Genomic DNA, 26,380 nt, shown 5'->3' with positions numbered 1-26,380 from the left:
TAAGAAACTCCCTAAAGATCACACAGCTAGGTTACAGCATCACTGAGATTCAGTTACTTTATTATTATTCCAAGCCTGGATGCTTCCCCTGATGCATGCTGCCTCCCTTACAAGTCACATGGCCTCTCTGAGCCTGGATTCTGACCCTCTGCGTCTTTGCAGCACCCACTCACCTCCCTGCGGTAGCTGGAGCTCGAGTTCTCTGGCTGTTTATTGTCAGGTTGACTCCAGACTCATTCTTGTAACAAGCATCCATCGAGCTCCAGCTGCACCAGACGCCGTTCCACCTCGGGGGCGAGACAAAGCCCTCCACCTCGTGGAGCGAGATGGTGATGTCTCTCCCCTGCCCCAAGTCCAGGACCCAGCCTGCTTCTTGGGGTCACTTAGGATAAAAGGGGACCTGGGGAGCCTGGCTAAGCACGGAGCAGGCATGTCACAGACTCCCTATGAACGGGGCTCTGCTTCCTCACCTCACTGTGCTGAGCAGGAAACAGGCCCAGAGGGGTCCGGTGGCTCCCCAGGCCCAGTGAAGGACCAGGGCAGGAGTGCCAATGGGGGTCTGAGCTTGCAGAAGCCCTTCTGGCCCTGGCAGTGGCCAGCACCTAGCATCTCCTTGGTGACGGGTTCCAAGCAGGAGAGCCTGCGGCAGCTCTGCAGGCTGACAATGTGCACGTCTACCTCCTGAAGCCTATGGGGCTCTGGCAGGGCCACTGCAGGAGGCTGGGCATCAGGGAGGGAGGAGGGGCCCGTGGGTGGGGAGTACAGCCATGCCTGCCCTCGGGGGTGAGCCCCGCCCTGCACGGTGAGGCCGATACCTGACCCAAGTGGTCAGCGAGGTGAGTGGTGTGCAGGACCAGGTGCTCAGGGACAGGGATGCCCAGAGAGGCCACGAGTAACCCGTCACCCCTGCACGTGGCCTGCTCCACCTCGGGGCCGCCCCTTCCATCCCCGCCCCTGGTTCCTCACCCACCATCCTGCCTGATGTCCCCCCAGCTGGTCAGCCAGCAGAGGGTGCCCGGTGGGAAGGAGGAGCCTGCCGAGGCCAGAGGGATGGGCCTGACGGTTTGGGAGATGGGCACAGCGGAGCCAGCTTCAGCAGGCACATTCCCGTTGAAGGAGGGGTGTCAGATGACGCAGAGCACAGCCACGAAGACAGCCTGGGGGGCTGGTGTGCAGGACAGATGCTCCCAGCTGGACGGTCAGGCTCACAGAGCTGTGCGGGAAGTGGGGGCACATGATGGGGCGTGAGGAGGGAGAGTCTGGTGGCGTTGGCGCCATCAGAACTGGCTTCTGGGGGTGAGGGCCATGTGCTTGGGGGCTTCGTTCAGACCCTCTCTGCTCAGCCCTGACCCACGGGGCTGGCCACATCTGGGAGGAGACAAAGACTCCAGGGTCCACTCCAGCCATGAGGTTAGATGATTCATCTTTGTGCAGAGCCCCACATGAGGCAGGGCCTTGCTGCCAGGGGCAGAAAGGACTGGACCCCACTCTTCCCAGGCCAGGCGGACAGCGAGGCAAGTGGTGCCCAGACGGCAGAAGCTGAGGCTGGCAGTGGGCGGCAGACAGGTTCTGTGCCAGGAGGCAGGCAGGCGGCTGGCCGGAGCTCAGGGGCTCCAGGTGCAGCTGCGGGGCGGGGGGTGGCGGATGGCCCCTTCCCAGTGTTTGAGGACAGCTGAGCTGAGCCCTCTGGCAGGTAAGACACTGACCTGAAACGGGTCAGGACAGGGTCCCCTGAGGAGAGCAGTGTGCAAAAGCACACACAGGCAGGAATTTTTTTATATATATACACTCATTTTTGTTTATGTGGCTGCGCTGGGTCCTAGCTGCAGCGTGTGGGATCTAGTCCCCTGACCAGGGACAGAACCCGGAGTAACAGGGGCGGAGGCGTCACGCAGCCCCAGTGAGAGGGAAGCAGGACTCACCTGCAGACGCAGTGGGCGGCGGGCAGCACCCACGGAGGCTGATGAGGCCGCCCCCACAGACGTGGCGGCCCTGCTCTCTCGGGCTGACCTGCCAGGGCCACTGCGGGGGTACTCCTCGGTGCTCCTGACGACCCGGGCCTACGGGACGAAGCTGCTCGCTGGTCGAGGGGTGGATGAGAACGCTCACAGTCAGCCCAGCAGCCCCCAGGTGGCCCCTCTGCAATAACAGGGCCTGGGGTGGGGCCAAGGTGGCTGCCCTCCTGAGTAGCTCTAGACTCCTGCCTGTGACCAACTTTCTGAACCACAAGCAGCCGCCCCCTGAAACTTTCCACGGTAAAGGGCTCAATACTTCAGTTTGTGTGACTAAACTTTTCACCTAATTTTAATCAATTTAGACATAAGTGGGCCCCGTGGGTAGTGAGTGGCTCCCAGGCTGGAGACTGGGGAGGCCTCAGTCTCCCTGCTGGGACGAGAGGAGGGTCTCCTGGGTGTTGTTCTGAGGTTTCGGTGAGAAGGCCTGGGGGTGAGAATGGCTCCACCGGGTTCTGCGTCTCTCTGCTCCTGAGCCAGCTGAGCAGCCTCAGGGAAGGACTTCGAAAGTTATCAAAGCGGCAGGACCTGAGTGTTCTCACACAGACCCACCAGGCACAGGTGACGGCCTTCAAGAACCAGTGGGCGTGGGGGAGAAGGGCTAGTTAAGGACTTTGGGAAGGTCACGTGCACACTGCTATCTTTAAAATGGATAACCAACAAAGACCTACTGTAGAGCACAGGGAGCTCCGCTCATGTTGCATGCCAGCCTGATGGGAAGCGGGGTTTGGGGAAGGATGGATACATGAGTCCCTTCACTGTCCACCTGAAATTATCACAACAGTGTTAATTGGCTACATCCTAATACAAAATGCTTCTTGGTGTTAAAAAAAATAAAATTGGAAAAAAAAACTGGTGGTCTTGGAAGTGACCCCACACATATCTCCCAGGGGTGGAGCCAGGAAGAAAAGCTAGATGTTGTGAGGGCCCAGGACAGACCTCAGAGCGAGCGGGATGCGTGTGGCCGGAGCCCTGCCTTGCTGCTGGAGAACACCCAGCCCACAGGAGCCGCAGCCTGCCCAGAGGGCCGGGGCCTGGGCTCTAGGGCGGCAGGACGCCTGCCTGGGCTCTCACCTCTGTCTCCCAGGAAGGGAAGCCCCAGGAGTGCCAGACGGAGCCACAACTGCGGGTGGAGGCAGGGGGACTGAGCGCCAGCACCTGGGAGGGCAGGGGCGGCCCCGGCCTCTCCCAGAGGCCACCGCCCGGGGTGCTGCCCAGGGCCTGGGCGCCGCCGCTCACGAACCCCCACCAGAAAGACCAGGGGTGCTGGAGAGCCCGGCTCAGAGACCTGCTGTGGGGCCACAGCACCACAGTCCCAAGAGGCCTGCGCCCCTTGCCCTCCTGAGACCCCCTCACCTGGAGGGACGCCTGCCAAGGGCCAGCAGCAGCTCCAGCTTCTCCTTCTGCCCTGGCCCCATCTGACACGGGCTTCGGGGCACGGGGTCTGGCAGCCAGCGGCAGCCAGGACTGATCCCGGGCAAGCCTCCCTCCCTGCCAGGCTGGGTTGTAGATAAGAAACGTGCTCCCCGCCCCCCTGCCCGCTGCTGCGTGGGCCCTGCGGCAGGGTGAGGGGAATCCAGGAGAATCCCAGGCATGACCTTAAGGGTCTGCCTGGTCCGGGCACCAAGCAAACCGGAGGAGGAGGGCGCGTTCTGGGAGCACCTGGCCCAGAAGCCGCATCCCTGCCAACTTGAGCAGGCACCTGTGACTCAAGAGCCTCCCTCATCTCTGGGCGCCTTGGCCTTCGCTGCCCTGCCTGGACTTGCCCTTGCGGCCCTTCAGCCAAGAAGACAGTGGGCAAGACGGGGAAGGGGCCCTGTCCCTGTCCCTGGCCACTTCCCACCGCTGCCAAGGGGGAGAGAGGAGGTGCAGGCTGAGGACCACGTCTGCCAGGACCTGCAGCTCCCCTAGGGGGCCGTGGGACCTGCTCTGGGCACCCCAGGAAAGCATGCCAACCTTTGCCCCTTCCCACTGCTTGGGTCTTGCTCCCACCTGCCCCCACTACTGTCCCGGGGTCCAAGGGTCACCTCCGTTGAGACCCTGGTGCTTTGCTCGCCTACAGGCAGCTGGGACTGGTTCCCACCCAGAGACAGACCCTGCGGGAGCCAGTCCCTCACCTGAGCGATCCCCAGGGGAGCTAACATCTCCCCAGAGAAAAGGCAGTCATGTCATACCCGGGTCACATTCACATGGTGACTGGCTAATTCAGAGAACAGAGGCTGCCTCACAGGAGAAAGGGGTGGGTGGATGGGTGTCCGGGGGTGGGTGTGACACCAAGTCAAAATCGTTTGACTTGGATAAATTCCCTTTGGAACCACGCACAGTGTCATGTGGTGAATTCTGGGACAGGTGGACCAAGCTGGGGGCTGTGGCTTCAAGGTAGAGCTGACGCTGAGATCCCTGCTGTTCTCTGCCAAGCCAGGGTGGGCATTGGTCCCAGGAAGGGCACTGGTCCCAGCTCAGCCCTCTGCCCGCAGGGCTCGGGACACCTCCCCCAGGGGAAGCCATGCCATCCTGGTCAGTCCCAGCACCCCCGGTCACTCCTCTTGGCCTTCAATCAAGTAGAGGCCTGGGGCCCTCTCCCTTGCCCCCTCCACCACCACCAGCATCTCCCTGCTGCCTCCTCCAGGGTCAGGGGAGCCCTGGACACTGAAAGACCAGAATAGAAGGTCAAGGGCAGGGCCCAAGCGGCGAGTCTGGGAAGAAGAGGAGGAGGTCAGGTCCTCCAGGCTGGCCTAGGTTGAGGCCAGGGGACTGAGTCAGGGGAAACTCAGGATTTGCTGCTAGGTGCTCCAGGGTGCTAGGTCCCCAGAGTGTCACACGGGGCCCAGCCAGAGCCCCAGCTGGGCACCCCTGCAACTGCTGGGAGCCTCTCACCCTGCAGACGGGAGGCCGTGGGGTCACCCTGAGACAGGAAGGGTGGCTGTGGGGTGCAGCTGCAACAGAGTGGGCAGGACCGGGTGGGTCTCTCACAACAGGAGACAGGAAACAGACCAGCGAGTGCCCGGTCGGGCACCTGGGAGGGAGTCTTACTGCGGAAGGAGCACCAGCATTCAGAGCCCCAGGAAGGGAGGCGTTTACTTTCCTTAATTCTGACCAATGTGCCCTTTTCTTGAATAATTAAAGCAGGTGCACAATGTGTGTTTGATGGCCACAAACAGCCTGAGAGTTAAGTTAGCATAAGATCGAGTTCAATCATGTATAAGATGGAATGACTTCCCCAGACCCCAATAAGTGAATACTTCTTCCATCCTGGGTCAACAAAATGTATTCCACTTGAGGATTTGGTTGTAAATCCTACAGCACCTTACAACCAACCGTTAGTTCACTTTTTTAAGCGTCAAAGAGTTTAGTGATCACTTTTTATTCCCTCAGCCTGTCATCAAGACATTCAGATCAGCTTGTCCTGCTGACACCTATGGTGATCACCACTTAGGCCCATCGACCTTGGACCCAATTTCACCGATCAGGCTCCTGTCATTGCTGCTACAAAAATGGGCAGGTCCTCCAATTGGCACAGAGTCTAAACGGTCAGCTGTCTGCCCAGTTTGTTTTCAAGGACTAGGAATCAGCCGTGTCCAGTTTGAGCTCAAGCCAGTTAAAACTAATTAGGACCCAGAACACTGTAACTGGGCCCCAAACTTCATCCTCAGAGCCCTTGGGTCCCACAGGGAGAGGGGCCAGAATCCATTCTGGACAGACGCCTCATTCTGTTCAGGAAAAGCTGGCTCTTCACATGGGTCCTGAGAGGCCTGGCCGGTGGGGAGTCAGCTGGAGGCCGAGCAGCGTGAAGACGTGGACCTGGACACCCCTCCCGCTGGGCCCCCCTGCCGGGGCTGTCTCCGCACCCCAGGCCCCTTACTCCTCCAGTGTCACCTAGACGCACCTCCGAACCCCAGAGACCAGCTGTCCAAGGGGGCCCACAGGACACATCCCGTAAGAAACAGCTGTAGTCGTGAGAGATGCCAGCGGGGACCCCATTCTCCTGGCGCGGGTGTCAGGTGAGGAGGGGTAGGGAGGGGTGGGGAGGGACGTGTGGACTGAGGCCGCAGGGTCTCAGAGAAGCAGGCAACAGACGACGGTGGCGGGAGGGGGAGAAGCCGAGGATACCTCCCCAGGAGGTGGGCCCACCCTGCTCCCCGCCAGCTGTGCCCAGGGAGCCCACCCAGAGATCCCCCACCCCCACCCCGGTCAGATCAAGCACACACAGCCTGGGAGCAGCTCTGCACAGTTTAATGAGGCTCACGTCACAGACAGCTGACTGCCGGCCTCTCCCTTCCACACGGTGCCCCCTTCTGGAGCCCCTGCCTTCTCCCCAGGACCACCAGGGGCCCCTGAGCGAAGAAGATTGGGGGTCTCCAGGTCTAGGGCCCTGGGGACAGCGGGACATACTGGCGGATCCAGGACATGTAGCTGGTCACCCGGGTGTATACCCCAGGGAAGTCGGGGAGCGCACACTTGTGGCCCCAGCTGACAACTCCCACCTGGACCCAGGAGCATTTCCAGAGGCACACCAGGGCCCCCCCGGAGTCACCCTGTGGGAAAACACCACTCAGTAAGCACTTCCCATGCCCCTAGGCAGTGGGGCTGGCGGGTCCCCTGCTCAGGGGTTGGGGGGACAGATTAGAGGGTGAGTCCGGGGTCCCACCTTGCAGGAATCCTGGCCCTTGCTCCCGGCACACAGCATGTCATCCTTGATTGGCTTGGTGCTGTTTTCAACTTTCTGATAGTGTTGGTTACAAACCTGGTTCCCCACGATGGGCACCTCCACCTCCTGCAGGTGGCAGGGCGGGGGCAGGGGCGCTGCGGGGAGAGGCTGGGTGAGCTCCGTGCTGGGGAGGGGCTCCCCTCAGTCTGCGGGGGGCCTGGGGACCCACTGCCAGCCCGACCCTGGGATCTAGACCCAGCGCCCCTGATCTTGGACTCAGTGTCCCCACAGCCATGAATTCGGGGTCTGATCACATGATTCTCAAACGTCTAGGTGCCCATCCCCCTGCAGCATGGAGGAACCCTGACCTTGGCGGGTTGCCCACGCTCAGTGACCCAGACCTCCTCCCCATGACCTGATGACCTCCTTGTGTGCTCAGGCTGAGGGGGTCAGAGCCCAGGACAGCTGGGGCAGAGTCTGACCAGAACCCAGAGTTAGTGGCCCACCCCTGAGATTGTTCCAAAAGGTTCCCGTCCAGAACCACGCAGAATACCCCTCCCTGGGGTCCAAAGGTCTGCAGAGTGAGCTGCTTTCCCTGAAGACCCAGCCTCCCCAGTTCCTCATCCTTTGCCTCAAGTCTCCCCAAACCTACAGTGAACCGTGACTTTGCCCCAGCCGGACACCCAGCACATCTTCCTCTCAGGGACCGTCAGTGAGGCAGGCGGGAGAGAGACCACCTGGACGTGAGAGGAGAGGCTCAGGGGGCCTCCAGCCTCAGCAGGGCGATGTCCGCCCCACCCTCAGCAGACAGGATTTGGTCGTAATCGGGGTGTTGGACAATCTTGGACACTTTGGTCAGCTCGTCATGGTCATAGAGTCTCAGCTGCCCAACTTGGACCCTGATGGTAGAAGCCTTCTTGCTTTTCCTGGGGAGAGGGACCGGGAGCCACTCAGAGGAGGCTGGGGACCCCCAGAGCTGGGGAGGGGCCCCTGGACACCCACACACACCTCCCCCAGCCCCCTCTGCTCCCCACCCTCCTTGCAGCCAGCCACAGGGACAGGGACACAGAATACTCACGGCTTAACACAGTGGGCAGCAGTCAGCACCCACTGGGGGTGAATGAGGGAACCCCCACAAAAGTGTATCCATAGGCCAGCTGTCCTATTGTAGAACCTCAGGCTCACCTGCCACAGGTAGCTCCTGGCCGAGACATCGCACCCCCCCACGATGCCTACCAGCTCACGTCCTGAGCCGGGGCCTGGGGAAGCAATGTAAGGAGCCGTCAGGGACCAGGACAATGGCCTTCCCAGGCAAAGCTGTTCAGAAGCGCGGAGGCCCCTGCCCCCCAGATGGGCTAACCTTGGGTGCAGAAATGGGTCCTGGGATCCTCAGGGCACTGCGTGGGGTGTGAACTCACCCAGGGTCACAGGCACGGAGTGCCCCAGGCAGGAGAGGGTCATGACCAGAAGCCACAGCATCTGCAGGTGGTCTTGAGGGGCAGCTGGACCCCCAGCACCAACTTCGGGAAGGGCGGCCTGAGGCTCCAGCTGGTCTGGACAGGAGGGTGGCCTCCTCCAAGCTGCTTCCACGTCTCTGCCCCCGGTTCCCCCAGGGCCCCATTTATCCCCCTCAAACAGGAAGTGGGCACAGGGCTGTGTGCTGTGGCCAGGTCGGTCCTCTACCCGTGGGGGCCAGGGACCGGGGCCAGTTCAACTCAGCCTCCTCCAGCAGGGGGTGGGGGCAGGGGCCCGGGCAGGGGAAGAAGCGAGAGCCCGGAGCCCCCGGCCCAGGTGGGCCCCGTTGGGAGGGACACTCGGTGGGCAGGGAGGAGGGAGACGACTGAGGGGCGCTGGCCGGCTGCTGCCCCAGGGGGTCCTTAATCGGAGGCGGGGTGGTGAGGCCAGGCCCTGCTCTTCTGGGTACCGGCCACCCCCAGGGACCAAGCGCTGCTCTCCAGCCTGGAGCCCAGCGCCTGGGCTGATGACCCTCCTGACGTCTCTCCCAGACCCTGAGGGCTAACAGTTACTGATGCCCGTGGAGGCTCCAGAGCCAGGACAAAGGAGCATTCCAGCACTGAGAGTGTGGGCCGGGCGCCCATGGGAACCCTGGGGACCCGGGCATCTCCGGGGGTATGTGGTCTCAGTGCTGCCCTGACCATAGCCTCTGAAGGCAGGATGGGTCTTGGGGCATGGTGGGTAGAGGGTCAGCTCAGGGCCTGTTTGTTCTCAGGTTTGAGATCGGGAAAGAATTGGAGGATGAGGGGTGAGGGTTTCCCTGGGCCCCTCCCTGGTCCTGGTTCCCAACCCCTTGGAAGCTGGCACCTCTCTGCCTGGACCCACTTGCGAGGTGTCTTCTAGGAGAGTCTGGGGTCCAGAGGGACCCCTGTGTGTGGGGAGGGGTGTGCATTTGAGAGAAGTCAGCCAGACTCAGGAGGGCCGGAGGTGTTTCTCCCAGTTCTCCAGGGAGCCCGGGTCCCCTGTGTGGCCTGAGTGATATCCCCTGCATTCCTGTGTTAAAGCCCTGGCCCCCATTCCTCAGGATGTGACTGTATTTGGAGAGGGGGTTGTTAGAGAGGTCATCAGGGGGACGGTCTAATCAACATGGCAGGTGTCCTTAGGAGAAGGACACAGACATGCATGGAGAGACCTCGGAGGATCCGGGCAGAAGGTGCCGTGTGTAGGCCGAGGACAGAGGTCCCCGGAGGACCAGCCTTGCCCCAGCAGGCCTCCACATCCAGCACCAGGACTGGGAGGAGACACACTCCTGCCTGATCTGCAGGGCTTTGCCCAGCCCAGGTTGCCTCACAGCCGAGCCCAGGATCCCCAGGCCTGGAGGAGGGAGATGGTGGGTTCTCGCCTGCAGGCTCTTCTCTGCTCACGCAGGTCTTCAGCAGGGAGGGTCGGGGAAGGGCAGCAAGGCCTAGGGTTGGAGGAGTGCTGTGTTCATTTCAGATGTACAGCAAAGTGACTCAGTTACACACATACACACATATTCTTTTTTGTATTCTTCATTATACATTATTAAAAGAGATTGAATGTAATTCCCTGTGCCATACAGGAGATCCTTATTGGCTGTCTATACACAGTAAAGTGGATCTGTTAATCCCAAACTCATAACTGATCCCTCCCTTCCCTGGTCCTCTTTGGTCACCAAAAGTTTGTTTTCCATATCTGTGAGTGTGTCTATTTTATAAATAAGTTTATTTGAATCATATTTTAGATTCCATATAAAAGTGATATCATATGGTATTTGTTTTTTTCTAACATGTCACTTAGTATGATATCTCTAGATCCATTATGTTGCTGCAGATGGCATTATTTTATTCTTTTTCATGCTTGAGTAATATTCCGTCATGTATATGCGCCACATCTTTATCCAGTCATCTGTTCACGGACATTTAGTTTGCTTCCAAGTCTTTGCTATTGTGTTAGTGCTGCTATGAACATTGGGGTGCGTGTATCTTTTCAAACTAGAATTTTGTCTGGACACATGCCCAGGAGTGGGGTTGCTAGGTCATATGGTAGCACTGGGGCTTCCCAGGTGGCTTAGTGGTAAAGAACCCACCTGCTCTTGGCAGGAGACACAAGGGATGTGGGTTCAATCCCTGGGTTGGGACGATACCCTGGAGAAGGGCATGGCAACCCACTCCACTATTCTTGCCTGGAGAATCTCCATGGACAGAGGAGCCTGGCAGGCTGGGGTTGCAAAGAGTGGGACATGACTAGAGCGACCTAGTGCACGTGCATGGTGGTAGCTCTGTTTTCAGTTCTCCAAGGAACCTCCATACTGTCTTCTACAGTTGCTGACCAGCTTACATTCCCACCGACTACAGGAGGCTCCCCTTCCCTTCACAGCCTCCCCAGCACGCGCTATTGTAGACTTCATCATGATGGCCGTCAACCAGGCGTCTCTGCCCTGAACACACTTGCACATGCTGCAGAGGAGCCCACCTCCCTGTCTGAAGCCCGCAGGCCGCGCCCTCACCACTGCAAGCGCTGCTTCGCCTGCGTGGTATTTCCAGTGGATGACCCCGCAGCTCATCCCCCCTCTGCGGTGACACCAGCATCGCGGCCTCCAGTGTCTGCCTGCTTGCCTGGATGGCGACAGGGCCCACACACAGTCATTCATCTCCAGCAGAAGGGCTTTCAGGTCGCGTACAGATTCTGCCTACACGAACATAAACAGTGTTTCCATTTGAATCCATTGCTGGTGTGCTCTTTTACCACCTCCCCTCCCCACCCCGAGGGACAAGGGCAGCAGCCTGGCTCCCGAGCCACCCTGCAGGGCAGAGGGACCTGCCATCAGCCCTAGAGCGTCTGCTCCCTGCTGCTGCCACCTCCAGGCACTGTCTCCTCAGTCTTCACCCATCTGGGGTGCAAACGGCCCCTTCTAGATGCCCTCAAAAGGGCTTCCTGGGGACTTGGTGGGGGACCAGCTTTCAAATGCTCGCCTTCCATCTCTTAGTCTATAACCCGCCCCCTTGGTACTTGTGGTCTGTCTCTCAGGCTGAGGTTCCCGGCCTGTTTCCAGCAGCACGTGGCAGCACGTGGCCTGGGTTTGGCACCCCCGCTCCCCATCACTCCCCCTCCTCACCTGGTCCTCAACCTGAAAGCACCTCAAACCCCCATTCTCCAGCATAAATCCCATCCAGACAATGGGAAGCAGCTCAAAACTTGGCTCCTGTCAAACACTCCCGGTGAGACCAGAGGCACGCAACCCATCTTCCTCTCCATCCTTGAGGACGGAGCCCTGCATCAGCCACTAAATCCATAGGTGGAGACTCATCCCAGCAGAAAGCCTCACGCCTGGCCCTGCCATCGGTGCGGCTTCACAGCAGGACCGATGTCAGGCGGGTCCACCCACCGATGGCTCCCTAGTCCCTCTGGAGGGATGTCACAGGACGATATGTTCTCCTGACTCCAGAAGAGCCTCGGCAGAGAAAGCTCCTGAAGCCACAGTGGGAAGCCTCTCCACACCTATGTCACCAGCTCTTGTCCCCTCCCTGCCAGGATTCCCTCCCCTTCCACAGGGAGCCTCCCCTAAATCTTCATCTCAGGGCAGAACTGAAGCCAAAACAGCAGGCGGCACCCCCAGGGGCAGGCTGGGCAGGTGGAGGGGATCCTGACCATGTCTAACAGTCTGAGGAGTCACAGCTCATTTGAAAAATCAGTAGTTGTATCAGATGATCCCACAACAACGGCAGATGCAAGTTGACAGGCAAGTCATCTTTCAGAGTGGTGAAGAAGACAATTTAGAAGCAAGCGAACAGCCATTTGAGGAAGAGGGCAACACAAGCATATTCTCAGAAACACCACATCCCAGACCTTTGAATCGATTACAGTAAAGCTCAATAAAAGGCAAATGTCCCAAAAGATACACTCAGCAAAGGAAATCAAATCTCATCATCAAAGATCATCATCATTCTTATCTTTTTAAAAGAGATGCCATCAAAGAGAACGATGAGATAGGCAGCCACAGTGACCCAGAATTAACAGTCTAGATGCTGTCCAGATGGCCGATTCAGGGTACGTGAGACAGGAGATGAACGGCCGATCAACGTCTTCTCTTATCGGGGTTATGCACAGATGTCTGTTCTAGAAGAAAAAGGGGAGAAGGTGGAGAAATGCTGCTGCTGCTGCTGCTGCTAAGTCGCCTCAGTCGTGTCTGAATCTGGGCGACCCCATAGACGGCAGCCCACCAGGCTCCGCCGTCCCTGGGATTCTCCAGGCAAGAACACTGGAGTGGGTTGCCATTTCCTTCTCCAATGCATGAAGGTGAAAAGTGAAAGTGAAGTCCCTCAGTCGTGTCTGACTCCTAGCGACCCCATGGACTGCAGCCTACCAGGCTCCTCCGTCCCTGGGATTTTCCAGGCAAGAGTACTGGAGTGAGGTGCTATTGCCTTCTCTGAGAAATGCTGGGACAATGCAAATTAGTAAGTTAAGGAGGTAGAAGCCAGTCTGAGGACGTCAGTGATTATATGACATCAAGGCGATGACAGTGAGCTCACCAGTTTACACACCAGCACGGAAGGAGGGCATCGGAAATACCCCGGACACAGGCCACTCACGAGAGTGTGGGATGGAAAAGACGCTACAGGCAAAACCCCGCCAAAGGGGAGCGTGGGCCACAGACAGAACCTCGGGGGCACGCTGGATGGCATCAAAACCAGAAACCTACGCTCCCCAAAAAACACTCCCAAGAAAATGGGGTGAGGAGTCCCAGGGAGAAAGTAATTGCAAAGCATGAAGTACTTGTATCCAGAACAGATAAAGAATTCCCCAGACACCATCCTGAGAAACAAAAACGTGTTGAGTCCTGCCCGAAGGCCACAGGTTCAAGGCTTTGTCCCAAGGTCACGTCCCAAGGCCATAGAAGTGGAGCCCAGAGCCAAGGTCCCCTCCGAAGCTGACTGAGCCCCTTTGTAACCATTGCCAAAAGACACCCCCCCAGCCCAGTCATCACCAGCAAATTTCCTCACCCCAAATTAGGCAAAGATGCCCACCCCAATAGTCAACCTACAGTGCCCTAAAATAAAAAGTGTTAGTCACTCATCTGTGTCTGACTCTTTGTGACCCCATGGATTGCAGCCTGCCAGGCTCCTCTGTCCATGGGATTCTCCAGGCAAGAACACTGGAGTGGGTTGCCATGTCCTTCTCCAGGGGATCTTCCCGACCCAGGGATCGAACCCGGGTCTCCTTCATTGCAGGCAGATTCTTTACCACCTGAACTTAACCAATTACCTAATGCCAATCTTCCAGCAGGAATTTTCTCTGTCTTGAGGCTGTAAAAGATGGCTACTAACCCATGAAAACTGTCGACTCTCCCTGGCCTGTGAGGAGGTTGACCCAAGGTGCTCGCAGCACCTGCATTATCTCTGCTTTTTATTCTTAATGAGTTCCCTCCCTACTGCAGTACTCTGTGTCTGGAAATTGTCTTCCAACCTGCGGTCGTACTGCCCCAACAAAGCCCAAGTAGAGAAAGCGTTTACAAGAGAAGCTAGCAGGGTGCCAAGGAAGCACATGAAAACGCACAGCAGACTGAGTCATTAGCAAAATGCAGGTTAAAATAAGCGCTAACCTGTTAAAATGGCATTTCAAGGCCAATGACAAAGTCAAGGGCTACAGAGCAAAACGCAGGCTTTCCGAGAAGAGAAATGGACACACATTCCCACGCAAACCAGTGTGAAAGATTAGCCTGATACACACTCACCAGAGACCTGGAACAGCACCAATATCCTGAGCAGGTAAATTCAGGTTGAAAAAAAAAAAAGGAAATTAAGTTCAAATAAAAATAAACAGGTAGGTGACTTCTGTGGTAGTCCAGTGGTCGAGACTCCAAGGTGCCAAAGCAGGGGCGCAGGTTCAATCCCTGGTCGAGGGACTAAGATCCCATATGCGGTGCAACCAATACATTAATTAAACAACATAGAAACAAACAGCGGTGCGTTCACGCAGCGGAGAGTGTTGGACGACGGACGCAACCTGGAGGCCAGAGGCTGCAGCTGAGAGCTGTGCGGGGAGGGGGCGGCAGTAAAGGGCACACAGAGAGTTTTGGAGGTGTCGGGATGGCCAAGGGTGGCCCGGCCAAGCCATCCCCCTGAGGACCACAGCCCAGGATGACTGTATCAGAGGGGGTACAGCTCCCGGCCTTGGGAAGCCAGTGTCATGGTCCTTTTCCCTCTGGGAACCACCTGCTCCCAATGGTGGTGGTCTCCACCCACTGTCCAGCCTCGTCTAAGGCTGCCCACCATGGTGTTAGGCCCTCCACAGTCTCGTAGGGTCTTTCCCTGGGGTTTCAAGGTGCCCACGGGAGCCCTCCGAGCTGGGGAGGGCCTCACTCTGCCCACTAGGGGAGCCATGCGCCCACTTCATAGAGGGGGCCGCTCCCTACCCCACGTGTCCCGCCCCGTCTCAGCCCTGACCCCTTGGAACACCCTGAGCCTCAGGCCTCGAGTCCCCAGGACACATGCTGGGTGCTTCCTGCCCCCAGGACCCAGGCCTGGACACAGATGTGTAGGGGGGCGCCCTAGTGTCTCCAGGGGGACCTCGCTGGGGCTGGGGGCCCAACCGCTGCCAGACCCCAGACTTGTACATGCTACGGAAAGGGGCAGGATCCATGTGTCCCCGGGCGCCTCCAGGTCCCAGGTGGGAGTGATTTTCCAGGCTGAGTATCAGCTTCAGGGAGAGAAACGGGGACGGGCAGAAGGGCTCATGGGCCAGTCCCTGGGGAACCCTCCACAGGTACTGGCAGCTCTGATCTCACCTGCGTCCCTGAAATGCACAGGGTGGGATCAGGGCCACCCCTTCACTTACTGGGTTAAAGCCCCTCCTAAGATCTTCATGACCAACATAATTACAGTGGTGTGATCACTGACCTAGAGCCAGACATCCTGGAATATGAAGTCAACTGGGACTTAGAAAGCATCACTACAAACAAAGCTAGTGGAGGTGATGGAATTCCAGTTGAGCTCTTTCAAATCCTGAAAGATGATGCTGTGAAAGTGCTGCACTCAATATGCCAGCACATTTGGAAAACTCAGCAGTGGCCACAGGACTGGAAAAGGTCAGTTTTCATTCCAATCCCAAAGAAAGGCAATGCCAAAGAATGCTCAAACTACCGCACAGTTGCACTCATCTCACATGCTAGTAAAGTAATGCGCAAAACTCTCCAAGCCAGGCTTCAGCAATACGTCAACCATGAACTTCCAGATGTTCAAGCTGGTTTTAGAAAAGGCAGAGGAACCAGAGATCAAATTGCCAACATCCACTGGGTCATGGAAAAAGCAAGAGAGTTCCAGAAAAACATCTATTTCTGCTTTATTGACTATGCCAAAGCCTTTGACTGTGTGGATCACAATAAACTGTGGAAAATTCTGAAAGAGATGGGAATACCAGACCACCTGATCTGCCTCTTGAGAAACCTATATGCAGGTCAGGAAGCAACAGTTAGAACTGGACATGGAACAACAGACTGGTTCCAAATCGGAAAAGGAGTACATCAAGGCTGTATATTGTCACCCTGCTTATTTAACTTATATGCAGAGTACATCATGAGAAACGCTGGGCTGGAAGAAGCACAAGCTGGAATCAAGATTGCTGGGAGAAATATCAATAACCTCAGATATACAGATGACACCACCCTTATGGCAGAAAGTGAAGAGGAATTTAAAAGCCTCTTGATGAAAGTGAAAGAGAAGAGTGAAAAAGTCGGCTTAAAGCTCAACATTCAGAAAATGAAGATCATGGCATCTGGTCCCATCACTTCATGGCAAATAGATGGGGAAACAGTGGAAACAGTGCAGACTTTATTTTTGGGGGCTCCAAAATCACTGCAGATGGTGACTGCAGCCATGAAATTAAAAGACGCTTACTCCTTGGAAGGAAAGTTATGACCAACCTAGATAGCATATTGAAAAGCAGAGACATTACTTTGTCAACAAAGGTCCATCTAGTCAAGGCTATGGTTTTTCCAGTGGTCATGTATGGATGTGAGAGTTGGACTGTGAAGAAAGCTGAGCACCGAAGAATTGATGCTTTTGAACTGTGGTGTTGGAGAAGACTCTTGAGAGTCCCTTGGACTGCAAGGAGATCCAACCAGTCCATTCTGAAGATCAGCCCTGGGATTTCTTTGGAAGGAATGATGCTAAAGCTGAAACTCCAGTACTTTGGCCACCTCATGCGAAGAGCTGACTCATTGGAAAAGACTCTGACGCTGGGAGGGATTAGGGACAGGAGGAGAAGGGGACGACAGAGGGTGAGATGGCTGGATGGCATCACCAACTCAATGGACGTGAGTCTGAGTGAACTCCGGGAGTTGGTAATGGACAGGGAGGCCTGGCGTGCTGCAATTCATGGGGTCGCAAAGAGTCGGACACGACTGAGCGACTGAACTGAACTGAACATGCTCCAGAGACCCCTCTTGGGGGTGAGAGTCCTGAACCAACGTCACGGGAGGCGTGGGGTTGGGCAAGCGGGATGTGATCAGAACAAAGTCACTGCCCTGCACTCACTGGAAAGGGACACACCCAGGGGCAAGGTTAACCCTCCCCCGCAAGCTCCCAGAAAGCTTTCCCGGAAATGTCCCCACCCCCAGACCATGGCAACCCAGCCTAGCGCCAGAGTCCAGGGACCCCTTCAGGGTCCCCCGCATGGCTCCCTCCAGCAAGCACAACGCCGCGATCCCAAACCACAGTCGGGGGCTGGCTTTTCTGAGTTTAATGGGAGACAGAGGGTGAGCAGCAGGCCAGGGGCCACCACACTGCCGGGAGACAACAGCGCACGGGGCTTCTCGCTGTCTCTCCCTCCCAGGGCGAGGGGAAGGGGGATTGGGAGGGCAAGGCTGGCCCTGGGAAAGAAGCGGGGTGTTGGCCAGAAGGGGTGGCAGTCTTCTCATCGTGCAGACCCCACCCCCACCCCATCTAGTGTCCGGGGGACAGGACGTACTGGTGGATCCAGGACACGTAGCTGGTCACCCGGGTGTACACCCCAGGGAGGTCGCGATGGCCACAGATGTCTCCCCAGCTGACAATGCCCACCTGGACCCAGGTGTCATTCCAGCTGCACACCAGGGGGCCCCCGGAGTCACCCTGCGGGAGAGGCGGCCCTCAGAGCCCTGCAGTGCCCCCTCGTGGGCGAGGAGGGGCGGGAGGATGGAGTGGGCCTGGGTCCCACCTGGCAGGAGTCCCGGCCCTCGCTGCCCGCACACAGCATGTCGTCCTTGATGATCTGACGGGCGGCGTCTGCAGAGGAGTTCTGATAGTGCCGGTTACAGACCTCGTTCCCCATGACGGGCACCTCCGCCTCCTGCAGGTGGTGGGGTGGGCGCAGCGGCCCTGTCGGGGGTCGGGGGCCAGGTGAGGGCAGGCACTCACTCTGCTCCACGCTGGGGCGTCAGCAGTGGGCTCCAGGTCCCCACTGCCAACCCTAACCCTGGGTCCAGACCCAGCACCCTGGGGCCCTGGGGCTCAGCTTCCCCACATCCACTAAATCCACCCAGCACCAGGACGCAGGGCTCTATAAGCCTAAGGACAGGATGACCCAGGACGGCATTCTTTCGGGAGTTCTTTTTCCCTGGAGAAGGGATGTAGCAAGCCCTTGTCCTGACAAGGTGCTCTGAGCCACATGGGTTCAAGTTTGCACCTTCTGACATCTGAGACCACGGCAGACCCCAGCTTCTCTTTTTCTGTTTGTTTATTTTAATTATTTTTTATTGGAGAATCGTTAATTTACAATGTTGTATCAGTTTCAGGTGTACAGCACAGTGATTCGGTTATACCTATATATAGATAGTTATGGAGAAGGCAGTGGCACCCCACTCCAGCACTCTTGCCTGGGAAATCCCATGGGCGGAGGAGCCTGGTGGGCTGCAGTCCATGGGGTCGCACAGAGTTGGACACGACTGAGCGACTTCACTTTCACTTTTCCTTTCATGCATTGGAGAAGGCAATGGCAACCCACTCCAGTGCTCTTGCCTGGAGAATCCCAGGGACGGGGGAGCCTGGTGGGCTGCTGTCTATGGGGTCGCACAGAGTCGGACACGACTGAAGCGACTTAGCAGCAGCAGTGAGTTTTATCCCTCCCCAGCCTTTTCTCTCCTGGCAACCATGTTTGTTTTCTATATCTGTGACGATTCCTGTCTTGTAAATCATTTGTACAATTTTTTCGTATTCCACATATAAGCAATATCACAAGATATTTGTCTTTTTCTGTCCTGACTTCACTCAGTATGACAATCTCTAGGTCCGTCCGTGTGGCTGCACATGACATTATTTCGTTCTTTTTTATGGCTGAGTAATATTCCATGGTGTACCTGTACCACATCTTCTTTATCCACTCATGTGTTGACGCACATCTAGACTGTCTCCATGTCTTGGCTACTGTGAACAGTGCTGCAGTGAATATCAGGGCACAGGTATCTTTTTGAATTTTGGCTTCTTCAGGTACATGCCCAGGAGCAGGCCCTAGCTTCTCGATCCCAGGTTTGCTTGTATGCAGGAGGACAGTCAAGGCCCACCCCAGCGGTCATGGTGAGGACCCATGAGAACCATGGGTGTAATTGCTGGGACCTGGCAGAGAATAAAGGCCCTGAGTCCCCAGTATCCCACACACCTGCCCATCTGAGACCTAGGTCTCAAATACATTCAGCTCAAAGGGGAATCCCCTTCAAAAGATCAAACATAGAATTAAAGGATGACCTGGAAATTCCATACCTGATCTAGACCCAGAAGAATTGAAAATAGATGCTCTAATAGGTGCTGGCAGCCTCAGGCTCATAGCAGCTTGACTCACAGGAGCCAAAAACTGGCAAACAGTCAGGCATCCATCAACTGGTGCAGATACACAGAATGTGGTTCATCCACACAGTGGAATATTCAGTTTAGTTCAGTTCAGTCATTTAGTCGTGTCTGACTCTTCGCAACCCCATGAATCACAGCACGCCAGGCCTCCCTGTCCATCACCAACTCCTGGAGTTCACCCAGATTCACGTCTATCGAGTCAGTGATGCCATCCAGCCGTCTCATCCTCTGTCATCCCCTTCTCCTCCTGCCCCCAATCCCTCCCAGCATCAGAGTCTTTTCTAATGAGTCAACTCTTCGCATGAGGTGGCCAAAGTACTGGAGTTTCAACTTTAGCATCATTCCCTCCAAAGAAATCCCAGGGCTGATCTCCTTCAGAATGGACTGGTTGGATCTCCTTGCAGTCCAAGGGACTCTCAAGAGTCTTCTCCAACACCACAGTTCAAAGGCATCAATTCTTCGGTGCTCAGCTTTCTTCACAGTCCAACTCTCACATCCATACATGACCACAGGAAAAACCATAGCCTTGACTAGACGGACCTTTGTTGACAAAGTAATGTCTCTGCTTTTCAATATGCTATCTAGGTTGGTCATAACTTTTCCTTCCAAGGAGTAAGCGTCTTTTAATTTCATGGCTGCAGTCACCATCTGCAGTGATTTTGGAGCCCCAAAAAATAAAGTCTGCACTGTTTCCACTGTTTCCCCATCTATTTGCCATGAAGTGATGGGACCGGATGCCATGATCTTTGTTTTCTGAATGTTGAGCTTTAAGCCAACTTTTTCACTCTTCTCTTTCACTTTCATCAAGAGGCTTTTTAGTTCCTCTTCACTTTCTGCCGTAAGGGTGGTGTCATCTGCATATCTGAAGTTATTGATATTTCTCCCGGCAATCTTGATTCCAGCTTGTGCTTCTTCCAGCCCAGCATTTCTCATGATGTACTCTGCATATAAGTTAAATAAACAGCGTGACAATATACAGCCTTGACGAACTCTCCTTTTCCTATTTGGAACCAGTCTGTTGTTCCATGTCCAGTTCTAACTGTTGCTTCCTGACCTGCATACAGATTTCTCAAGAGGCAGATCAGGTGGTCTGGTATTCCCATCTCTTTCAGAATTTTCCACAGTTTATTGTGATCCACACAGTCAAAGGCTTTGGCATAGTCAATAAAGCAGAAATAGATGTTTTTCTGGAACTCTCTTGCTTTTTCCATGACCCAGTGGATGTTGGCAATTTGATCTCTGGTTCCTCTGCCTTTTCTAAAACCAGCTTGAACATCTGGAAGTTCACGGTTGACGTATTGCTGAAGCCTGGCTTGGAGAATTTTGAGTATTACTTTACTAGCGTGTGAGATGAGTGCAATTGTGCGGTAGTTTGAGCTTAGCCGTAAAAAAGGAACGAAGTGCTGAGACTCACTACAATGTGGATGAGCCTTAAAAACATGCTCAATGAGATGAGCCAGACACAAAAGACCATACATTGTATGATTCCATTTACAGGAAGCTTCCAGAACAGGCAAATCCCCAGAGACAGAGAGCTGGTGGTAGCACCAGAGGCTGGGGGAGGGGAGCCAGTGCTTGAGGGGGATGGCGCTTCTGTGTGGGGGGACGTTCTGATGGCCAATGGCGGTGATGGTTGTACAATCATGTGAATGTACTTCATGTACAGTTAAAAGTGGTTAAGATGGCAAAACTTTGTTAGATGTGCTGTGCTTAGTCGCTCAGTTGTTTCCGACTCTTTGTGACCCTATGGACTGTAGCCCACCAGGCTCCTCTGTCTGTGGGATTTCCCAGGCAAGAATACTGGAGTGGGTTGCCATTCCCTCCTCCAGGGGGATCTTCCTAAGCCAGGGACCGAACCCAGGTCTCCCACATTGCAGGAGGATTCTTTACCGACTGAGCCACCCAGGAAGCCCAAGAATACTGGAGTGGGTTGCCGTTCCCTTCTCCAGGGGATCTTACCAACCCAGGAATCAAACTCGAGTCTCCTGCACTGCAGGTGGATTCTTTACCAGCTGAGCTACCAGGGAAGCCCTTGTTAGGTATATTTCACCCCACTAAACAAGGAGAGGATTCCCCCACATCACAGAGAATAAAGGGTCTCTGTGCATGCCCACTGGGTCTCCCAGAACCTTACCTCCGAGTCTGACGTCACCCCAGCCGGTCACCCAGCACATCTTCTTTTCGGGGACCCTCAGTGAGGCAGGTGGGAGGGAGACCACCTGGATGTGAGGGGAGAGGGTCACAGGGGCCTCCAGTCTCAGCAGGGCGATGTCCGCACCCCCTTTGGCAGACAGGAGGTGGTTGTAATCAGGGTGTGGGATGATCTCAGTCACCTTCATCAGCCGGTCTGGGTCATAGAGCCTCAGCTGCCCGACTTGCACCCTGAAGGCAGAAGCCTGCCGGCTTTCCCTGAGGGAGAGGGGTCGGAAGCCACTCAGAGGCCTGGGCTGGGGCAGGGCCGGGCTTGTCTTGCAGCAGGAACAGGGCTGGCTGCTGGCAGAGCCATGGCTTTCTGTGTGGCCCAGCACCTGGCCCCCAGCCCACACCCACACCCCCCTGTGCCCCCCACCCCCGCTCCCCTCCCCAGCCAAGGGGGCAGCGAGCAGAGTGACCCACCGTCCAATGCAGTGGGCCGCAGTGAGCACCCACTGCAGGTGAACGAGGGAGCCCCCGCACACGTGCTCCCACTGCTCACGCTTCTTGCTGTGCCTTCTGAGGCTGGCCTGCCATGGCCACCGGCCGGGAGGGACATCGTGCACCCCCACTGTGCCACGCTGCTCCCTCCCCAGGTTGGGATCTGGGAAGCCGAGGAAGGGCGCCATCAGGGACCCCTGCCCGGCTGCACACACTCAGTCCCTCCCGGGGGTCGACTGACCAGTCCCCTCTGCACTGGTACAGGGGCATCTGGGTGGCCGGGGCAGGGGACAGGGACAGGGACTCAGGACTTACCGAGGGACATAGGCACGAAGCCCCCCGGGCCCGGAAGGGTCAGGAAGAGCAGCCACAGCATCTGCGGGGGAGGGCAGGGCCCCTGATGAGGCACCCAGGGCCAGGACCCCGGGGGGAGGGTAGACAAGCAGGTGAGTGGGGGGCTTCCTCACGGGGGTGCACCTCTCACTCCCCTCCAGCCCCTCTGAGCCCCTTTACCCCCAAGGTGGGCGTCCAGGGAGCTGTGAAGCACCTCCTTTCTCAGGCCCCATGGGGACTGAGCTTGGTGAGTCGATCTACAGTCATTGAGGAGCTCCTGCCCCTATCCAGATAATCACGATGGTGTGATCACTGACCTAGAGCCAGACATCCTGGAATGTGAAGTCAAGTGGGACTTAGAAAGCATCACTACGAACAAAGCTAGTGGAGGTGATGGAATTCCAGTTGAGCTATTTCAAATCCTGAAAGATGATGCTGTAAAAGTGCTGCACTCAATATGCCAGCAAATTTGGAAAACTCAGCAGTGGCCACAGGACTGGAAAACGTCAGTTTTCATTCCAATCCCAAAGAAAGGCAATGCCAAAGAATGCTCAAACTACCGCACAATTGCACTCATCTCACACGGTAGTAAAATAATGCACAAAACTCTCCAAGCCAGGCTTCAGCAATACGTCAACCGTGAACTTCCAGATGTTCAAGCTGGTTTAAGAAAAGGCAGAGGAACCAGAGATCAAATTGCCAACATCCACTGGGTCATGGAAAAAGCAAGAGAGTTCCAGAAAAACATCTATTTCTGCTTTATTGACTATGCCAAAGCCTTTGACTGTGTGGATCACAATAAACTGTGGAAAATTCTGAAAGAGATGGGAATACCAGACCACCTGACCTGCCTCTTGAGAAACCTATATGCAGGTCAGGAAGCAACAGTTAGAACTGGACATGGAACAACAGACTGGTTCCAAATAGGAAAAGGAGTACGTCAAGGCTGTATGTTGTCACCCTGCTTATTTAACTTATATGCAGAGTACATCATGAGAAACGCTGGGCTGGAAGAAGCACAAGCTGGAATCAAGATTGCTGGGAGAAATATCAATAACCTCAGATATGCAGATGACACCACCCTTACGGCAGAAAGTGAAGAGGAACTAAAAAGCCTCTTGATGAAAGTGAAAAAAGAGAGTGAAAAAGTTGGCTTAAAGCTCAACATTCAGAAAACAAAGATCATGGCATCCGGTCCCATCACTTCATGGCAAATAGATGGGGAAACAGTGGAAACAGTGCAGACTTTATTTTTGGGGGCTCCAAAATCACTGCAGATGGTGACTGCAGTCATGAAATTAAAAGACGCTTACTCCTTGGAAGGAAAGTTATGACCAACCTAGATAGCATATTGAAAAGCAGAGACATTACTTTGCCAACAAAGGTCCGTCTAGTCAAGGCTATGGTTTTTCCTGTGGTCATGTATGGATGTGAGAGTTGGACTGTGAAGAAAGCTGAGCGCCGAAGAATTGATGCTTTTGAACTGTGGTGTTGGAGAAGACTCTTGAGAGTCCCTTGGACTGCAAGGAGATCCAACCAGTCCATTCTGAAGGAGATCAGCCCTGGGATTTCTTTGGAAGGAATGATGCTGAAGCTGAAATTCCAATACTTTGGCCACCTCATGCGAAGAGTTGACTCATTAGAAAAGACTCTGATGCTGGGAGGGATTGGGGGCAGGAGGAGAAGGGGATGACAGAGGATGAGATGGCTGGATGGCATCACTGACTCGATAGACGTGAATCTGGGTGAACTCCGGGAGTTGGTGATAGACAAGGAGGCCTGGCGTGCTGCGATTCATGGGGTCGCAGAGAGTCAGACACGACTGAGCGACTGAACTGCCCCTATCCACACTTTGCTGTGGATGCACTCTTTCCTGTCCGACTCTGTGAGACCCCAGGGACTGCAGCCCGCCAGGCTCCTCTGCCCACGGGATTCTCCATGCAAGAATACTGGAGTGGGTTGCCATGTCCTCCTCCAGGGGATCTTCCCGACCTCGGGATTGAACCCGTGTCTCTTTTGTCTCCTGCACTGGCAGGCGGGATCTTTACCGCTAGCACCACCTGGGAAGCCCGACATCCAAAACCTCACCTGCCAACCCACAACCAGGCCGGCGGAAACAGGCCCAGAAGAACGTGAAGAGGATGCAGGCTTGCTGGATGAAGTCCTGGAACACTGGCCCAGGCTGGCAGGATGAGGGGCAGCATTCGCCAGTGACCGGGCCGCTTGAGCCGCGGGGCAGCCCCTGAGGCCACTGAGCTCGGCGGGGCAGCTGGAGCACACCACCATCTGCCTGGAGCACAGCTGGCCGCCACCCTCACCACCACCAGCGGAGGGACACGGCACCCTGTCTGCTCTGAGGCTGGGGTTCTCAGAAGCTGTTGCTGAGACAGTGTGACCCACTGGGCCGTGGAAGGCAGGTGGATGGAGCCAGGCTGGGTGGAGGGCGATGCAGGGCTGACCACCGCCCGCAAGGAGGCCCAGGGCATGCACAGCCCTCGTGGGGAAAAAATGCCAGCCCTTACACCACCCTAGATTAGCCAGGGGGCCGACGGGAGTGAGGCAGCCACAAAGGAGCTGCCAGCCCCCCAGACACTGGTCAGCAAGTGCTCCCCAGAAGGGGGACATGGCAGCCCACCCTGTCCAGCACCGTCCACTGTGTGTGAGGACGGCAGCTGCAGGACAGGGGAGAGCGGGGCTCAGGGTCCAGCCCACAGCCACTGCGGCCATGCTGGGGGCCAGAAGGGCCCCCCACTGTCCACTAGACCCCCTTTGGCGATGACCCGCAGACTCACCCCATCCCTGAGGTGTCTGAGCTCCGTCTGGCCACATGGACGTCTGGGCCGGGGCTGTAGTCCCGGGCCGTCACAACTGAGGTGAGCCAGGGGCGTGCTCTGCATGTGCCCTGCCCTCCATTGTGACACAACAGCCCTCCTCCCGGGGGTCAGTCACTGTCCTACCAACAGGATGCCCCTCGTTCTTGACCAGGGGCCTCTGGACACAAAGCCCAGCACGGCCAGGCATCAACTGCGACTTTGCTTTCAACACCCTTATGACACTGGGACCCTTTGAGGGGCCATGACCCTTGACCCTACACAGTGCAGACTTGTGGGCTCCGGGAGCACCAGTCCCCACTGAGCATAACAGTGGGCAAGCCCTGCTCCCCTTGCGCCCTCTCGCACCCCGCGTGGCCCCCGCACTCCCCTGGGGAAACCCTGCTCCCCCCGTGGCACCCTGCTTCCCTCCGGGGGCCCTGCTCCCCCATGACCCCACTCCCCTCGTGAGCCCTGCTCCCTCCCGCCCCCATGAGCCCCGACTCCCTCCATGGCCCCTGCACCCTGATTCCACAGTTGGAGACACAGCTCCAGAGAAGGCCTGCAATTCTGCCTGGGATTCATCCTGGAGGACAGCCTGACCCATGACGTGTCACTGCCCAGCTGGGTCACCGGCCGGTGGCTCCCAGGTGTGCCCAGCTGGCGCCTGGCCGTGGGCCTCTCTCTCGCCTCCTAAGATGCCATGGGATGGGATTCAGACACCCAAGCTCCCAGATAGTGGTGCCAGCCAAGTTCCTGCAAAACCCCAGGTGGACATGCCTCCATCACCACAGGAACAAACCTCTGGTCCTTCCAGGAGCAGAAGCACCGATGTGGGGCTCTGTCCACAGGGCCAGTTGCTCCCTGGCAGAATTGTGCCATCGGAGTGGGCACTGGTGTCCTTTGCTGGGAGGCTAAAGCAGCCCTGTTGAGAATGCCCCCGGCCGTGACCACTTTTCCACCAGCCGCCTGGCCGGCTGGGCAGCAACCAGTGCGCTTCACTCCCAACAGGAAGAAGCCGCCGCCCACTGCTACTTTGAAGGCATTGTTGCCCACCCCCCAGCTTGGGACCCCTAAGTATTCGACTGATACCACCCTGTCCCTCCAGATCAGACTGGAGCTAGGTGGTCCCTCAATCCAGTGGTGGGTGTCCTTGTAAGAAGAGGTGAGGGCGCTGGGAGACACACGGAGGAGACAGCCATGGAGGTGACAGAGGCAGAGACAGGAGGACGTGGCCACCACCAAGGATGCAGGTGACCCTGGATGCTGGGCGGTCCTCCCGGAGCCCCCAGGACACCCTGAGCTGGACCCCCGGCCTGCAGCCTTCCACTGCTGTAAGCCCCCACCTCCCCTACCCTTGGCAGCCCACCAGGAAGAGTCTACCCAGCAGCTGCTTGGCCACAGCCTCAGGCAGGGACACCCAGAGCCGGCTCTCCTGGGTTCAGTGAGCTGCACAGAGAGGAGGCGAGGAGGCCGTGACCCTGGCCCCACCTGAGGGCATGGTCCGGCTGCTCCCTGAGCCAAGGACAGGGGCCCGGCAGGAAGGTCTCAGAGCAGGGGGTGGTGGAGGACGAAGCTGAGTGAAGAGTGGGCATCGGGGAAGGAGCAGTGAGGGCCCCCTCCTCAAACACCCGGGAGGGTCCAATA

General features: G+C 56.6%; 3 protein-coding genes and 1 long non-coding RNA gene across 4 annotated transcripts; all 4 read right to left on the bottom strand.

Annotated features, from left to right (window-relative positions):
* Positions 1-43: 43 nt before the first annotated feature.
* LOC147345698 (uncharacterized) lies at positions 44-2,654 on the bottom strand. Its single transcript, XR_015154909.1, has 2 exons — positions 1,923-2,654; positions 44-1,213 (listed from the first exon to the last, which is right to left on the bottom strand). It is a non-coding gene; the product is annotated as an uncharacterized LOC147345698 (long non-coding RNA).
* A 1,895-nt stretch (positions 2,655-4,549) lies between these two features.
* LOC147345697 (mastin-like) lies at positions 4,550-7,352 on the bottom strand. The gene is made up of 4 exons (XM_086375606.1): positions 7,313-7,352; positions 6,661-6,815; positions 6,405-6,547; positions 4,550-4,661 (listed from the first exon to the last, which is right to left on the bottom strand). Exons 1-4 carry the CDS (start codon positions 7,350-7,352, stop codon positions 4,550-4,552), a joined length of 450 nt encoding a protein of 149 aa, XP_086231732.1.
* A 65-nt stretch (positions 7,353-7,417) lies between these two features.
* On the bottom strand, positions 7,418-8,121 carry LOC147345696 (mastin-like). Its single transcript, XM_086375605.1, has 4 exons — positions 8,079-8,121; positions 7,846-7,919; positions 7,739-7,770; positions 7,418-7,586 (listed from the first exon to the last, which is right to left on the bottom strand). Exons 1-4 carry the CDS (start codon positions 8,119-8,121, stop codon positions 7,418-7,420), a joined length of 318 nt encoding a protein of 105 aa, XP_086231731.1.
* Positions 8,122-16,860: 8,739 nt separating this feature from the next.
* Positions 16,861-25,040, bottom strand: LOC147345695 (mastin-like). The gene is made up of 7 exons (XM_086376507.1): positions 24,716-25,040; positions 21,906-21,966; positions 21,573-21,753; positions 21,091-21,365; positions 17,653-17,730; positions 17,332-17,492; positions 16,861-17,246 (listed from the first exon to the last, which is right to left on the bottom strand). Exons 1-7 carry the CDS (start codon positions 24,818-24,820, stop codon positions 17,079-17,081), a joined length of 1,029 nt encoding a protein of 342 aa, XP_086232633.1. The 5' UTR covers positions 24,821-25,040; the 3' UTR covers positions 16,861-17,078.
* Between the last annotated feature and the right edge of the window lie 1,340 nt (positions 25,041-26,380).

The sequence above is a fragment of the Bos grunniens genome, chromosome 25 (assembly GCF_055505025.1).
Source record: "Bos grunniens cultivar Pamir isolate PY7600 chromosome 25, Bosgru_T2T1.0, whole genome shotgun sequence".
NCBI lineage: Eukaryota > Metazoa > Chordata > Mammalia > Artiodactyla > Bovidae > Bos > Bos grunniens.
Note: the sequence above shows the minus strand (reverse complement) of the source record. Positions and strands in the feature narration are given on the sequence as shown.